The 17,758-nt window shown below is 40.5% G+C and overlaps 1 protein-coding gene across 5 annotated transcripts in view; it reads left to right on the forward strand.

Annotated features, from left to right (window-relative positions):
• b3glcta (beta 3-glucosyltransferase a) overlaps positions 1 to 17,758 on the forward strand; it is a 155,725-nt gene that overhangs the window by 74,981 nt on the left and 62,986 nt on the right. For all 5 annotated transcript variants that reach the window (XM_069892526.1, XM_069892529.1, XM_069892525.1 and 2 more), the window contains exons 9-11: positions 4,096 to 4,227; positions 6,006 to 6,075; positions 11,594 to 11,707. In XM_069892526.1, coding sequence (XP_069748627.1) covers positions 4,096 to 4,227; positions 6,006 to 6,075; positions 11,594 to 11,707 — 316 coding nt within the window. The remainder of the gene's footprint in view (positions 1 to 4,095; positions 4,228 to 6,005; positions 6,076 to 11,593; positions 11,708 to 17,758) is intronic.

The raw sequence follows: 17,758 nt of genomic DNA on the forward strand, positions 1-17,758 counted from the left end.
TTTATGTCGGTGCTGTTTGCTGCCCACAAGTTCGGGCCTCGTGTGGGATTCAAGGCTGGTCGGTGGAAGCACGCTCAACTCTACTCTGGTGTCCATCAGGAAATGCTGCCCATTGGTCTTGTCGACCATATGTAAGAGGCAGTTCATGTGGCCAGCCATCAGCAGCGGCTGGCCTGATCATTTCCCTGGCATGAGCAAGACTTGTGGGCTTGGGCACCCCAGCATTGGTGGTAGAAAGACCAGGTGGTTTGTTGCTTCTCCAGTTTCTGCCTGTGGGTGGGCTGTGGTTGGCTGGGTCCAGGGTGGGTGACCTGATTCAGGGTGGCCTTATTCTCCTGTTTGGTTTGCCACAGTGTGTCAGCGTGGGCTGCAACCTTTCGGGGGCCCAAGAAGTCCTTGTCCACTAGTAGGAGTTTGATGTCTTCCGGCTTTTGTTCAAGGAAGGCTTGTTCAAACATCAGGCAGCGTTGTGGCCTTCTGCCAGTGCGAGCATTTCGTCCATCAGTGCAGATGGGGCTCTGTCCCCCAGGCCATCGAGGTGCATCACCCTGGCTGCGTGCTGCCGGTGCGAGAAGCCAAAGGAGGAGGAGGGCTTTGAGGGCGACATACTTGCCCTCCTCTGGAGGATCGTGGATCAGTTCATCCACTCTGGCCATGGTTTCCTCATCAAGGATGCTCACCACATGGTAGAGCATCGTGGAGTCAGAGGTGATCTGTCTGAGATGAAACTGTGCCTCCGCCTGCCCAAACCACGTGCAAGGTTCACAAAAAGGAAGGGGGGAGTTTCACAGAGACAGCGCTGATTGCCGATTAATCCATGTTGGGAGACCAGATAACGTTTGGGCTCTGCAGGGTCACCAATGTAGCCGCTGCTACACACACACACAAACACTGATCAAGGTAGAGGTTTCAGTTTATTTGAATTTTGCGTGCGACCCTTTAAGGCCAACAGGTGTTCTGCCCCACGCAGTGGTGACATCACCACATTTCCCTGGGTGCAAGCTGTGGCCTAAGCTACAATGCAATGAGCAAGCCCCGATGGAACCATCTTTCTGCAGCTGCCCGGCCACAAGTTAATATTAATGGAGAGTGGTCGGATAGAAGCCTCGCTAGGTATTCTGTTTTTATCATTCTACTTTTTAACTGGGAAAACGTTAAAAACAAGTCAGTCCTTGTATGTGTGTTGTTCACCGTTGAGTAAAAAGAGTAGTCTTTAATTGGGATTTAATTGCCTCCTTATGTTGAGAAATTTAGATCTTTAATATATGAAATTGTGGTTTTTTGCTGCTTTTGCACTTGTTATTGTTCTTGCCGATATATCTAGTATTGCGTCCAAGCAGAAATTAAAGTCTGCTCCAACTAATATATTTTGTCTTTCCTCTACTGTTTTTAAGATGTCCATACATGCTTCATTTGGAGCATAAATATTCATAAATGTCCATGCTTCTCCATAAATTTTACAATGTGCCATTATGTACCTTCTGCTTGATCAATCAAAGTATTTTCTATTAACACTGGTGTATTTTTTATTAATTAGAATCACCACCCCTCTTACCTTTGAATCAAAGGAATATGATATTATTTGTCCCACCCATCCTCTATTTATTTCATCATGTTCCAATTTGGTAAAATGTGTTTCCTGCAAAAAGATTATATCCACTTTTAATTTCTTTAAGTATGCCAAGATATCTTCCTCTTTATTGACCCATTTATTCTGTTAATAGTAAGATTGATAAACCTTAGTCTTTTATACATACCATTTTTCAAACAGCTATTGTATAACATTAAAATCTTCCCAATTTTTAAAATACTGTTGTAGCATTTCCCCTTTAAGAGACATTTCCAACACCTACATCTCTCCTTTAAGAAGGCACGCACATCCCAAGCTCTGAAAGTGACATTGACAATAGTACCTGGAAGCCCATGATAAAAGCCCGCAGATTATGCCAAAGAAGAAACCCTCCCTTTACGGCCATCTTTTAAAACCGTTTCTCTCCCAGTGTTGTCTCTCTCCCCCACCCCCCCCCCACCAAATAGGTTCCCACTCTCCTTATTACCTTTCTATCTTTTCTGAGCTCTCCATATAAACCACAATGGTTTTTCTTTTATCAGTGAAAACAAGATGGTTCAGTACTACTAAATAAAAAGTCCCTTTTTAAAATGGTCTTTTCAGTCCTTTCAGCTGGTGACTATAATCTTTTCATATCTTTCTTAAAAATTCATCCACCTTCAACATTTCTGAGTAAATCATTGAATATTTACAGGTTTTAGATTGCAATTGTCTCTTTACCTCATCAAATTCCCTTTTTATTTTGACAATAGCAGGGTTAAAGTCCTGAAAAAATATTACTTTTGCATTGTCCAACACAAATGGGCCGTTATTATTTTTTGAATATTCATATGCTGCTCCCAAGATTGCGTCTTTCTCTTGGTAACTTAAAAGTCTTACCAGGACTGATCATGGTTGCTTTTGATGGTTTTTCTGAGTCCAAGGGGCCGGTGAGCCCTTTCAATTTGTAGCTTTGCATTTAACTGGTTTTGTCCCAGTATTTGTGGGATCCATGTTTCAAAGAAACTCACCATGTCTTTTCCCTCTATTCCGTCTCTCAGTCCAATGATTCTTACATTGTAGTGTCTTCTGAAATTTTCCATATAATCTTGTCTATCAAACCTTTTTTTTGTGTCCTATGTTTTAGCTTTATCTACCAGTGCCTTTAGCCTGTTTTTTGTTTTGTCTAGCTCAGCCTCCGAACGAGTCATTCTTTCCATTAAATCTTCCATAATTCTTTGATTTCCAATACCTTTTTGATATGTCTCTCATTGTTGATTCCACACTTGTGAAACGAGTGCATAAAATTTCCTCCTTCTTCAGGATGTTGGTTATATTTTAGGCTGAACCACCTTCCCCACTCCCCACCAGCTCTGCTGGGTTCAGCCATTTCTAAAGCCCCTCCTGAGTCGCTTCTCATTTGGCTTCCACTCAATATTCCTGGCTGAGCTTTGGCTTCTTCCGTTTTTGCTTTTGGTTGCCTTGGTCATTTGGCACTAGTTCTATCCATTTTTGACACTAAGTTTCTGGTTTTGATTTTTCTACCATATTTTTAATACATTTTGTGGAAAGCTCTTTCAAAGTGCATTTGCTCAGCTCCTTAGCATGGCTACTCCCCCTGACCTGATTCATTTTTGTTTTCTGTCTGATAACTAGTCCACAATCCTAGCCAGTATGTTACACCCAGACCCATATACTTTATCTTTGCTATATGCTTGTCATTTTTCCCTCCTCTGCTATTTTTTCCATTTGCCTTCAGGTGTGGAGAACCTCCTACCTTCTTCTCTTACTTTTCACCTTCACCAAAATCTCTCCTGAGGAGTTTCAAATTAGATCCTCCCTGACATACGTCCGTGTTCCATTCTGGATGACCGGTCTTATCTTGGAATGGATGTATGTCGGAATTGCCCTTCCTGTGATATTGGAGTAAAACGATTGATTTCATTCCATTCTCTATCTCTGAATCCTTCTCATTTTCTCTGTTGCTGCAGACCCTGAGCACCCTGCAGACTCTACTGGCTTCTAAAAATCTGTCTGACTGTCAGAATATTGAGCAACAGAATCAGAAAAAGACAGGGCACAAGGAGTTAAAATGCAGTGAAATATCTCAACATGGTGGCCACCAAGGCCAGCTGTTGCGTGAGGTTGGCCACCAGCCATTTTCCATAGATATCCTGATTTTTCAGTAAGCGTGTAAGTTTTATATTTTTTCTTAATTTTTAAAACAAAACATTTGGCTGTATGTGCAGATGGACGTAAGTCACATAGGTCGTAAATCGGGGAGTATCAAAATCCCTCTCCCATGTTAAACTGTAATTTAACGGAAACTGACTTTGAAAATAGTCTAAAATAACTGCCAGCATATCCTATTGGAATGTAGCAGGTTGACTTAAAATGGAGTTAATCTTTTGAAGTATTGAATCTTAGAGGTGCTACCATCTGACTGATGTTGGTAGGAAAGTGTCATTTTCAATTGTGCATTTTTAAAAATTGTTTGAATCAATGCAAATTGAAACTGAAAAATTATAACAATTTTTGTTTTACAGATTGCACTATTTATTTCACAAACCTCTGAAGGTCCTCAGCTGACCCCGGTGTTGGAATTTTGCACAGAAGATGTCACCTCACCTGAAGCAACCAACTGTGCTACAACATTTCATACCTACCTTCCATTCTGTGTGAGTAAACTTAAAATATAAATCTACTGTTGAATTTACTTTTTTTTTCAATAATTTAGAACATTATTGCATATTTGTTACTGACTTTTATTACAACTAAGGAGTTTGTTTCAGGAAACATAAGGTGTAGGCATTTTCACAAGGTAGTTGATGTTCTGTTATCTTATTGCAACTGCATGGCATTGATATCCCATTCTGTTACAATCCTCCCTTCAGTCTTAAACAGAACAAGATTAGAAAATTGAAAATAATGAGAAACCTAAGACATAAGAAAAATTAATATATGCATTTATTCTACACCCTATTGCACTGGACCAGATGATTCTAAACTCAACCTTCTCATTGAACTCACGAATCATGGTGTTGACCCACCTGACTGCTGAGGTCAAATTTGATGACCTATGCACAGGCAGATATTATCTGCACGTGGTGAACTGGCTAGGCAGAGTGACCTCCAAAAAGCAAATTGGCCTCAGGCACCATCAACTGAATCTAAAGTGCATTGAATTCCCTGATGGTGTGTGCCAGCTCACCTTTGACAATTTGCTGCTTGCAGAATGGTTTCCAACTATCTGTGATTGTCAAATATGTTTAAAATCTATGGAATTAAAGAAATGTTAACTGTTAGATTAACATTATAGTTAAAAGTAGTTTAAAATGTTAAAAAAAAATGAAACAAGTCAAGAACTTGCCTTTCATATGGGGTTAGCAAGTCAATGGGATTACCATTACAGCATTAGTCGTCTGTGGTATAAAGTTGATGTCTGTCTTTGAGTCCAGCAGCAAAGCAAGCAGTCAAGAGCATGGATAGATGAGTGTTGTTGAGCTGTGACAGGCTGATAGTTGATGGTTCACCCCTGAGCTACCACCTGTGGCCAAGAAACTGCTTCACCCAAAGTAATATATTGACTGATATGAAGGCACACAATGTAGGAATAAGAAATTGGGTAAATTCTTATCAAATGGAAATGATTTAAAGTAAAATTTTAAGGAAAAAAGTCAAGATACCAAAATATATAATGCAGAAAATGAACTTGTCTGAGTAATGGAATTGACATCAAAATCAATTGAACTAGTCTTTTTGAAACTGACGTAAAAGATTGATTTGCCATTTTAAATAATAATAAATAAGACTGAAGAAAATGGACACTTATTTGACACCTTTAGTGACTTCAGGTGCTTCATAGACATGTGTTGAAGATAGCTGTACTATTAATTGTGGATTTTCAAGATAGCCTTAAAGTGGAGGTAATTGACCAGGCAGAACTTTGAGGAAAAAAACTACAGATTGGAATCTCAACAGATGAAGGCAAGCCATCCAGCAATAATGGGAGAAAAGAAAGTTATGCACATGAGACTTGATAACCTTATTGTTATCGCAGTATCAATTTTTGGAGTTTGCTGTACTGAAATTTGCTACATTGTTTCCTGAATTTCAATATTGACTTTGGTTTATAAATAATGTAATTGTAAAGTGCTTTGTGAAGCCCAGAAGTCATGAAAGGCACTGCATAAATGCCAGTCTTTTTTGCATACCTTACTAGGTTTTCACAATGTTGGGTCAATGCCACTGTCAGAACAATGTAAAGGTTGGCCCTTTTTCAAAATTGGACTTTCAGTTTGGAAGCTATGTTTGTTTTGAATGAAGCATAAAACTCAAGCTTCCACAACGTTTCTGAAAATGCTTACTACACTAGATTTAGTTCTTATAGGATTCTTAATTGTAAATTTGAAAAGCTTTAAAATATTTGTTAAATGTTTTATCCGTCTTTTCACAGGGAAAATTAGTAGAGAAAGGAAACATTTTTTTTGCTGTAAAAACCTGCCAGAAATTCCATCAAGAAAGAAGTAAGTGTATTGTATGTTTAAAAGAGGGTATTTTTGCATCATGTAATCCATGTCCCGCATCGGACTTGTCAGCCACAAACGAGCCTGCAGCTGACGTGGACTTTTTACCCCCTCCATAAATCTTCGTCCGCGAAGCCAAGCCAAAGAATCCAAAAACCAGTATCTAAATGTCACGTACTTTTGTTCAGGCTTTGTTGCGATTGTGCAGTGGGATGAATATGCACGTTAGAGAAAGTTGTGAATATTTAAATATTCTATCTAATAAACCCAACACCCAACCCCAACCAACCAATTTTCCGCTGCAACCGTGTCTGCCTGTCCCGCATCGGACTTGTCAGCCACAAACGAGCCTGCAGCTGACATGGACATTTACCCCTCCATAAATCTTCGTCCGCGAAGCCAAGCCAAAGAGAAGGCAGTTTTCCATTACAAATGTATTTGATGTCTATTTAAGAAAATCCATTGGTTATTTAGCTTAGTTTATGGTTTAATTTGAATTTCTTGACCAATGTTATATAAATTATGGTTGATCAGACCTCTCCCTATTACCACCTATTTTGCAAAATTGAACTAGATTTGGACTTTGGTCTTTCATTGTAAAGTGTGGAAATTATTGCTGAACACATTAGATATGTATGTTGTTCCTACCACGCAGGCCAAATGCAGCCAACATTTTTGACTAATAAGAATTTTAGAAGAATAAAAACTAGTAGAATGCTGCTTATCCCTGCTTACAAGCACAAAGAAAAGCATAGAGATCTGGTAAGGAAAGTCATACGGTATTGGTCTGAGGAAAGTAATGACATCCTACATGACTGCTTTGAGTGGGTAGATGGGTCCACTTAGAAGAACTCAGTGGCTAACCTGAACAATTATGGCACAGCCATCACAGAGCAGCAAGTGCATGTCAAAGACGACAACCGCTGAACTGGGAGATTCACTCCAATTGAAGGCCAGATCTGAGTCATTCAAGTCGGGCATGCCATCACAGATAACAAAACAAAGTCAGGAAAATCACGGCAACGATACACCCCTCCGTGCAAGCTCAATGCACTCTATATTTGCATTGAATGGAAGGTCAGTGGTGAGGAGATAATACCCAACACCTCAGGCACACCTGCACCCAAGGTTACTGGTGCAGATGGCAGAGTGGCCTTCATGATAATGAACTTATGGAAACTGGCTGGTGTTGGCTGTGTCCCAATAACCCGCATGGAATAGTTGGCAGGACTAGTAGTGGACATCTTTCACCTCTCCCTACCACAATTCAAAGTTCCAACATGCTTCAAATACACCACGATTGTCCTAGTGCCATCGTCATACAAGATAAAGCACTTTAATGAAGACCAACCAGTAGCAGTGATAACGTCATCATAAAGTGCTTCGAGGTTGGCCAAAACCCTCACTAACTCCAGCCTCCCAGAAAACCTCAATCCACTATTATTTTGTCGACAATCACAAAAGGTCCATGCCGACACCCGCTCCCTGGCCCTCCACTAAACTATGGAATGCCTGGATAATAAAAAAAATCCATGTCAGGTTCCTATTTATTAATTATAGCTTCATCTTAAACATCTTTGTCCCAAACAATCTAATTTCCAAACTCCTGGGCCTTAGTCTTAGCACTCATCTCTCCAACTGGATCTGGACTTCCTAACCTGAAGATGCAGTCTGTGAGAAATATCTAGAACATCAGTGCCCTGCAAGGCTATGTGCTCAGCCCCTTACTGTACAGCTTATGATCGTGTGGCAAAATATTGTTCTATCTTCCATTTGCAGATTACAGCTCTGTTGTATGCTGGATCTCAAACAATGAAGTGAATTATTGCAAAGAGCCTGTGTAAAAATTATTTATTGATCACAAAATCAGATTCACTGTATTGACAAGATTAAAATAGATCATATTTAAAGAAGTAAAGCAAACCAAGATTACTTTTAATCCTCTGCCATCAGCAGAAATTCAGGTTAATTATTGTTTCTTGATAATAATTACTCAGCATTGCTGTAACAGATTGTAGAAATATTTGATCCGGGAATTTCAATTCAAGTTTATTCCATCATTTAATAAGATCATGATTGATTGTACTGTAATTTCATTTCTCTGCCAGCTTCATCCATATTCCTTGACAATGGTATTGAACAAAATGTCAGTTTTGCAAGGTTCAATTGTGTTATAATCCATAGTGTCTGAATGAGTGGATTTCAGATGTTGATTACTCTGTGACATTAGGTTGAAAAGATGTTTCATTTCATTCTTGAATGTCCCAACTCTATTTGCTCCGTCAAAGTAAATAATTGGTGTCTATTATCATAAAATTCTAACATTGTATATACTTGGTTAGATATCTCCTTAACTTCTATGCAAAGGAATTACAAGAGGCCTCTGTCTTGGGTTAACTTATACCTCTCATTTTGTTCATTTTAGATTGGTCACAGTGTTTGAGCTACCGAAAGAAAATAGACACACACACCGAGAGCAGTTCAGTTTATACAAATGTTTATTACTAATTCAAAAGCTGATTTCACACTACAATATGCAAGCCCTTCCCAACTATACTTATCAACGCTTGGACTGGTCCCAACTGCCGAAGCGAGGCAACGACTGCACACTTGTAGCAGGTTGTCAGGGCGCCGGTAGCAGCTTCTCCACCTCCCCCGACCAGGACGTTGCTCGGACTCTGACTGTTCTTCCTTCTTGACAAGGGGTGTTCCCACCCCTCGGAAAGTCTAAACTTCAGCAGCAGGACCACAGGCTTATATACCCCAAAAACAATTAATCATGCGCCTACTCCTTCTAACATTTGTCAGTCAAAATCAAAACTGAACATTATATTCTACAATTTAGAAGATTAATTATTATGGAACCAGGATGTTATGATTTCCTGGTTTATCTCGTAGTTACAAAGACTTATTAAAACTTCTCGAGCAAGACAGGTTGTGACCAATTCGTCAATTTCAGAATGTTGCATTTGACAACTGCTTTCCCTGGGCCTCACAGTGGAATTCCATTTCAAAGTGTATCTTCAGATAAATCCCCATGGCTGAGTTTAATTACATCTGCTGGTTCTGAAAGTAAGGTGACCTGCGTGTGGACCCAGTGTCGTCAGTTGCACATAAGCAAAAAGCATCTGGGCACATGGTTTTAATCCTCCATTACAGCCTCTAGGCAGAATGTCCTCATTACTCTCTACATCCCAGTTTCCTTCTGGTGAAACTGCTGTAGCCTCTTAAAAATCGATCTCTTTCGTGAGGTGCAGCGTACAAAGCCAAAGACTTTTCGGCAGCTGGGGTCTAACTAAGATTGTATACAACTGTAGCGAGGATTACTTCAGGAGGGGTTACAAACAGGACAGGCCTAGATCAACTTGCAGCATACCTATTATATTTCTAAATGAGATTTTACTTTAGTGCAAATTCCTTAAATGAATTTTTAAAAATTTAAATTTAAATATACAGCAAGGTAACAGGCCAAATTTGGCCCATGCTGCCCAATTGCACTCAATAGACCTACACCCCTGGTACATTTTTGAACAGTTGGAGGAAACTGAAGCCCCTGGAGAAAACCCATGCAGACACAGGGAGAACATATAAACTTTTTACAAACAGCACAGGATTTGAACCCCAATCACAAATGCTGGCAATGTAACAGCATTGTGCTAATCGCTACACTAACCATGTCTCCATAATTCCAGTGTCATCCTGTTCTTGGGAATAGCAATTAACACTTCCATTATAGGTTGAATAGTGTTGAAGCAATATTGAATGGTTTAGCACCGTGGTTCGCAACCTTTTTATTTAAGGTGGTATGTGGGTGGAAAGAAGTTTGAAAACCACTGTTTTAATCGTACCTCATTGACTCGTTATGTGCACGGTTTGATAACTCCAAAGGAAATGGGCCAATAACAATTTTTCTCAAGCAAAATATTTCAGTAACAATTGTGTCTAAAGCAGTGATTCTCAACCTTCCCTTCCCACACACGTACCACCTTAAGCAATCCCTTACTAATCATAGAGAATTACTTAAAGTGGTATGTGAGTGGAAAGAAAAAGGTTGAGAACCACTGGTTTAGCACGATTAGAACTTTGTGAAAAGTTGTGTCCCATACAGTTTTAAGAGTATAAAAACAAAAGCAAATATGTGGTGCTGAGCCTTGAAAGTGGAGCATTTCAGTCTTTTCTTCCCATGAAAGATTATTACCCAGGCATTACCCAAGTTTAAGGATATGCTGGCATTGGAAGCAGAGATTCACTTGGCTAACCTCTAGGATGAGAAGGTTGTGCTGTCATAAACAGCTAAGAAAAAAAATGAGGGGTTACCTTACTGATGAGATCCTAAGATAAGATCTCAAGATGTTTCTGGTAGTGGGAGAAATCTTGAATGGACAGTAATTTAAACCTGAAACGTATAGGGATTTCTTTTTGCAGAAGGTGCTGAATTTTCCAGATCTATGGAGGCTGGGACATTCGGGGTATTTAAATCTAGTTAATTGGTTTTGCTTCAAGCTTTGTGGAAATGACTAGAGTTTTCCATTCAACTGAACCCTAGTAGGGAAAGGGAAAATATATCTTGTGGTATATCTCTTGTCATCTCTTACATATACAGTGCCCTCCATAATATTTGGAACAAATATACTTTTTTTTCCTTTATTTGCCGGGTCCTCCACAAAATTAAATTTGTAATCAAACAATTCACATGTCATTAAAGTGCACATTCCAGATTTTATTCAAATTTATTTGTATACATGTTGGTTTTCACATATAGAAATTACAGCACTTTTTATACATAGTCCCCTCATTTCAGGGCATCGTAATGTTTTGGATATTTGGCTTCACAGGTGTTTGAGAGTACTCAGGCATGTTTATTTGCTTCATTGGTGCAGGTATGAGAGAGTTAGGCTTGCTTCTAAGCTGTTGATCACCTTTTTGGAATCTGTAGTTGCCATTTTTACTGAGGACCAGAGATGTGACGATGAATGTCAAATAAGCCATTAAGAGGCTGAAAAACAAGAATAAAACAGTAAGAGACATCACCCAAACTTTAGGATTACCAAAATCAACTGGTCAGCTCAGTAATTAGAAAGGGATTGGTACCCCAAGGAAGATCTCCACTGCTGATGACAAAGAATTCTTATCATAATGAAGAAAACTCCCTAAAATATATCCAATGGATCAGAAATCCTCTTGAGGAGGCAGGTGTGGATATGTCAACGACTACTGCCTTCAGAAGAAAGGGATTTTTCTTCAGTATGATGAGAATTTTTCTTCATCAGCAGTGGAGGTCTTCCTTGGGATACCAGTCTTTGCAATTACTGAGCTCACCAGTATGCTCTTCTTATTGATGTCCCTAGCTATACTACTCATGCTTTGTTGCTACAATGTCAAAGGCAGGGTTCAGTTAGAAATCGGTATTGCACAATTAACTCAGTTTAGCAGCTTTTTGAATAAGCTGCTACCTAGATTGCATTGTTTGGCTTTGGTTACAATATTTCTAAGCATTTTGATTTCCTCTATCATGTAGTACCCATTGTAAAGAAGACTTGGGAAAAGGAGGCAGCTCTAATTGAATACTACAGTGATCATGCAGATAACTCAATTCCAACCTTGTACTTGGGAATACCCAACACTGAAAGAGGTAAGTCACTAATATGCCAGGTTATAATCTTAGATATTTTCATGGCTTTCCATTTATTAAGAATATAAAAAAGTCAGCCCTATCTTCATATAAAGGCAAGAATTCATGCATATGACTAGAATTTTTTTGTTGTTGAATCATGTGAACTAATGGTGTAAATCGAAATAATGAATGAATTTATACATCAGCATATTCCCGATATATTATGAAGGTTCAACAGATTGGAGAGGGATGGATAAAGTAAGAGAAGAGTGTGGATAAAGTAAAAGTTAAAAGGAAAGTGTGCATTAAGGTCAAGGCCAAAAGAGGTAGATAACCAGATTTTAAAAGCACAGTGACGATATCGGAACTTTATCTGAATGCCCATAATATTTGATACAAGGTCAGTCAACTTGAGGCATAAATCAGTTCAAAGGGATATGATTTTGTGGTCCTTACAGAAACATGGTTGCAGGGTGAAACAATTATGAATGAAACATTGAAGGATATCAGGTAATTCAGAAGGACACGCAGGAAGGTAAGGGAGGTGGGGTAGCTCTCTTAGTTCAGGGTGAGATCAGGGCAATAGTGAGTAATGGTATAAGATTTATGGAGCAAAATGTTGAAGCCATCAGGATTAGGAATAGAAAAAAGGTAAATAAAAAAAATCACTGGTGGGAATTGGATCTAGGCCACCCAATAGTAACATTACAGTAGTACAGGCAATAAACCAATAAATATCGGAGGCATGTAAGGATGGGACAGCAGTTATTATGGGGACTTTGACATGATCATAGACTGGATGAATCAGGTTGGTTGAGACAACCTTGAGGAGGCCTTCATAGAATGCACCCATGATAACTTTCTTGAACAGCGTGTTACTGAACCTACGAGGGAACGTGCTATCTTGGATCTAGTCCTGTGCAATGAAACAGATAAAATTAGTGATCTTGTCATTGGGGATACTCTTTGAAAAAGTGATCAACCATTTCCTCGTTACCCAATATTAATCCCCCCTTCTCATCATCCAAGGAACCAACCTTTACTTTAGCCACTTTATGATTGAGTTTCTCATGCAAATGGAGGGTACAATAGTTTGGTCTAAAACCAGTGTATGTTGCCTAAACAAGGGAAACTACAAAGTGATGAGGGAGGAGTTGGCTAGGGTAGACTGGGCAAGCAATATGGAGGGACAGTTGAGGAATGGTCAATGACTTTCAAAGAGATTTTCAAAATGCTTAACAAAAGTATATTCCAGTTAAGAGCAAAGACAGTAAGGGTGGGGACAGCCAGCCTTGGATAACTAAGGAATTAAAGGAAGGCATCAAACTAAAACCTTGTGTGTAAAGTCGCCAAGAGCAGTTGGAAACTAGAAGTAAGCAATAAAGAGAGGGAATTTAGACTATGAAAAAAAGATTAGTACAAAATATAAAGTGCAAAAGGGTGGCTTAAGTGGAGTTTGGTCCCTTGGAGGATGAGAAGGGGGAATTGATGTTGGGTAAATGGCTGAGGCTTTGAATGACTATTTTGTCAGTCTTCACAGTGGAGAACATGTCGAACATTCGAACATGAAAGACAGATGTTATGGATGTGATGCGAGGTGAGGACCTGGATATAATAGCTATCAATAAAGAGGAAGTACTGAGAAAACTTGAGGGTCTAAAGATAGGTAAGTCTCCTGGTCCCAGGATACTGAAAGAAATAGAAGTTATAGTAGAGGCTTTGGTGATAATTTACCAAATTTCTCTGGATTAGGGGCAAGTTCTGGTAGATTGGAAGATGCTGAATTTTAAAATTTAGATGAACAGCATGGTAACAGGCCCTTTCGACCCAAGCCACTAAATTATATCAAATTGACTTACAACCCCAGGTACATTTTGAATGATGGAAGGAAACTGCAGCACTCGGAGAAAACCCACACAGACACTGGAAGAATTTACAAATTCTTTACAGACAGTGCGGGATTCGAACCCCTAATCTGGTCATAGATGCCACTATTCAAAAAAGGATTTGGGAAAAAGGCAGGGAACTATAAGCTAATTAGTTTAACATCTGTAGTTGGGAAAATGCTTGAAGCAATCATTAAAGAAGAAATAGTGAGGCATCTGGAACAAAATGGATCCATCAAACAGATGCAGCAAAGGCACGTTCTGTTTGACAAATTTATTGGAGTTCTTTGTGGATATAATGAGCGTGGGAGATAGAGGGGAGCAGATGGACGTTCTGTACCTGGATTTCCAGAGGTATTTGATAAGGTGCCACATAAAAAACATGCAAGGATTCATAGAATTAGAGGTGATGTAGTAAGATTGGTTAACCAATCAAAAGCAGAGCATTTAGATACAGGGGTGTTTTTCTAGTTAGCAATAAATGTTGAGTGGGGAACCGCAGCAGTCAGTGTTGGGCCTGCAACTCTTCACAATGTACATTAACAATCTTGAAGAGGAAACAGAGTGTAGTGTATCAGAATTTGCTGATGACACTAAAATGAGTGGAAAAGCAAATTGCGCAGAGGATACGGAGAGTTGCAGAGAGATATCAATGTTAAGTAAGTGGACAAGGATCTGGCAGATAGAGTACAATGTTGGTAAATGTGAAAAGTTAAAACACAATGCTGGAGACACTCAAAGGTCAGACTGTGTCCTTTATATAGCAAAGATAAAGATACATAACTGAAGTTTGGTGCTTGAGCTCTTCAAGGTACGGAAAATGTCGGTAGGCATCTGAATAAAAAAAGTAAGGGGGAGACATCGAGGGAGGAGCATAGTTGCAAAGGAGGTAATAGGTGGAGAAGGGGAGGAACAGGCACAGCAGCAAGCAGGGGGAGGAGGGGTGGCGAGGTGAATAGAGAGGGAAGGGGTTAGAGAGCTGAGGGAAAGAAGACAGAGGGAAGGGAGAGCAAGTTAGCAGAATCCGGAGAAGTTGATGTGAATACTGTGTGGCTGGAGAGTGCCCAGATGAAAAACCAGGTGTTGTTGCTCCATTTTGGGAGAAGTCTTTGTGGGATGGTACATGAGGCCATGGACAGACATGTATGAGACTGGGATGCAGAACCGAAAGTGTTAGCAACCGGGAGGTCCCTGTCATTGATGCAGACAGAGTGAAGGTTCTCAGAAAAGCGATGTCCCCCAGTCAGCACACAGTCTTTCCAAATAAGAGGTCACAAAGGGAGCACCAGTTGCAGTAAATCAATTCTACGGATACACAAGTGAAGTGTTGCTTCACTTGAAAGGCTTGTTTAGGCCCTAGACTTTGGTGAGGGTGGAGGTGTGGACACAAGTGTGGCCCCTCTTACGGCCATGGGAAGGTGCAAGGATGGGGGTGATTGATTAGGAGGGATGAATATATGTGAGAGTCACGAAGGGAGTGGTCCCTATGGAAGGCAAAGAGGGGAAGATATGTCTGGTAATGGGATCCTGTTGTAAGTGCCAGAAATTCCAGAGGATAATGTGTTGGATGCGGAGGCTGGTAGGTAAGGACAAGGAGAATCCTGTTTTTGTGGTATCTAAGGGCAGAGGGGGACATGGTGGATGAGCAGAAAATGGAGGAGATGTAGGTGAGGGCTGAGTTGATGTTGGTGGTGGGGAAAATACATTTGTGGAAGGAGACAGACACTTTTGATGTTCTGGACTGAAAGACCTCATCTTAAGGACAGATGCAGCAGAGACGGAGAAATTGCGAGAAGGGTACGGGATACTTACAGGAGACAGGGTGTGAGAATGTGTAGTTGATGTAGCTGTGGGAGTTGGTGGTTTTGTAATATACGTTGGTGGAAAGCTTGTTTCCCGAGATGGAGACAGAGATCCAGAAAGGGGAGAGTGTTGTTGGAGATGGACCAAATGAGTTTGAGATCGGGGTGGAAGTTGGCATTGAAGTGAATGAAGTTGACGTGCTCATCGCAGGTACATGAGACAGCCCGATGTACTCATCAATATGATGGAGGAAGAGTTGAGGGGCCTTGCCTGTGTAGGTTTACAGCATGGATTGGCCCACAAAACCCTCAAACAGGTAGGCGTAGCTGGGACCCATGCGGGTACCCATGGCTACTCCTTTGATTTGAAGGAAGTGAGATGAGTCAAAGGAGAATTTGTTTAGAGTGAGGACAAGTTCTGCCAGGTATAAGAGGCTGGTGGTAGAGGGTGACTGGTCAGGTCTCTGGTCCAGGAAAAAGCGAAGTGCTTTGAGACCTTCTGTATGGGGGATGGAGATATAAAGGGATTGGACGTCCATCGTAAAAATGAGGCAGTTGAATTCAAGGAATAGGAAGTCATTAAAGAGATGGAGGGCATGTAAGGTATTGTGGATATAAGTGGAGAGAGATTAGAGTGGGGGGGAAAAGATAGTCAAGGTAAGACTAAACTAGTTCAGAGGGCAAGAGCAAGTGGAAACAATCTGTGGTGGAGGGTGTTGGGAGGAGGTGGAGAGTTAGGGTGGTCAGAGGGTAGAGAAGGAAAGTAGGGGAGGTCAGATGGTGGAGATGGAGGGTTGGGGAGGTCAGGGGGGAGGTGGGACATGGAGGAGGTCAAAGGGAGTGGGGGAGGTCAAAGGGAGAGGAAGAAGGTGGGATGGTCACCAAAGAGAAGGGGGAGGTGACGACATCCGAGAGTTATAGGGTTGGGAAGGAGAGGGGAGCTCAGAGGGAGAGACAGGGGTAGAGTAGGGAGAGATGTAGGGGGATATGGGGGAGATAAACCATGGGATCCATCAGCGAGTTAGGACTATGTTGGGAGCCACATGGTGGGGAAGTCAGCTTGGGAATCATCAACCTGAGGATGGTTGGGCCCAGGTGAGAGTTGGCCAGGGTCCATGCTGGAGTTGGCAGCTGAGGTGTTGGGAGCTCCAGTAAGTGGGTGGCCGGGGCCAGGGTTGGAGTCTGGCAATGGTGTTGGGAGCTCTGGTAAGCAGGTGGTCAGGGCCAGGGTTTGGAGTAGGCAGTTGTGGTATTGGGAGCTCAAGATTCAGAGTGGAAGATTTGGAACAGAGATGAAGAGCTGCTTTTCCCAGAACGTGGTAAATCTGTAATTCACTTCACCTTGAAACAGTGGAGGCTATCACAGTAAATTGTACATATTTAAGACAAGATTGGATAGATTTTTACATAGAAAGGGAATTAAGGGATAAGGGGAAAAGGCAGGTAGGTGAAGATGAGCCGGTCATCAGATTAGCTGTGATGACATTGAATGGCAGAAAAGGCTTGGTGGTCTGGATGGCCGACTACTAGAAGAAACCAGCATATTCATTGGGAAGCATTTTCATTATTTTGTGCAAGAACCTAATGCTACTGTAAGACCAAAACTTAACAAGGTAAAAATGTAACAGATTTGCCATCCATATCTTCTGCATGAGACCACCAGATCCTCATTTATCTATTCTGAAAATATTTAAGCAAATTACATTTCTCTTATTAATGCTTTTACAATGAACTAGAAATTTTACATGATAACATTTCTAACTTTTTTTTATAAAGAGACAAAACCTTCTCACCCACTTTTTGGAATCACACAGCTCTAGAAGCAGTTCTTAAAAATATTTCAAGCAACTTTAAAATATTAGTGCTGAAACGATTTATTCTTCCAAGCACGTGTAATTCCATTTGTAAATGATTTTTGTTAAAACACTAACATTAAATTTGTTCAAAATTAAAATAAGATTAAAGGGTAAAATGGCTAATGGATTGAAAACCAATTGTTGATGAATAATGGTTGTTCCGATGAGAGGGAAGTATAAAATGAGATATAAAATAAGGAAAGACACAGGACATTTACTGACATCAAAATATAAAAAAGATTCATAAAATAGTGGGTGTTTAGTACGTTTATTTGCTCAACTTAACTTTTGTGATTTTTTTTGCCAAAAAGGACACTCGGGTGATTACAAACAGGCATCAACGTGAGAACTGTGACACTGTTGGAGATTTGGGTTCCTCTGTGTGGTTTTTGGATGTCCCTGGGAAGGCAGCATTTGTTGTCTATTCATAACTGCCACAAAATATAGGGAGAAGCAACTTTACAGAGCAGATTCAATGTGTCTGATAAGCAAGTTATAGTACTGCTGGGGAGCAGCATCAATATG

Source organism: Narcine bancroftii, chromosome 7 (genome assembly GCF_036971445.1).
Source record: "Narcine bancroftii isolate sNarBan1 chromosome 7, sNarBan1.hap1, whole genome shotgun sequence".
Lineage (NCBI taxonomy): Eukaryota > Metazoa > Chordata > Chondrichthyes > Torpediniformes > Narcinidae > Narcine > Narcine bancroftii.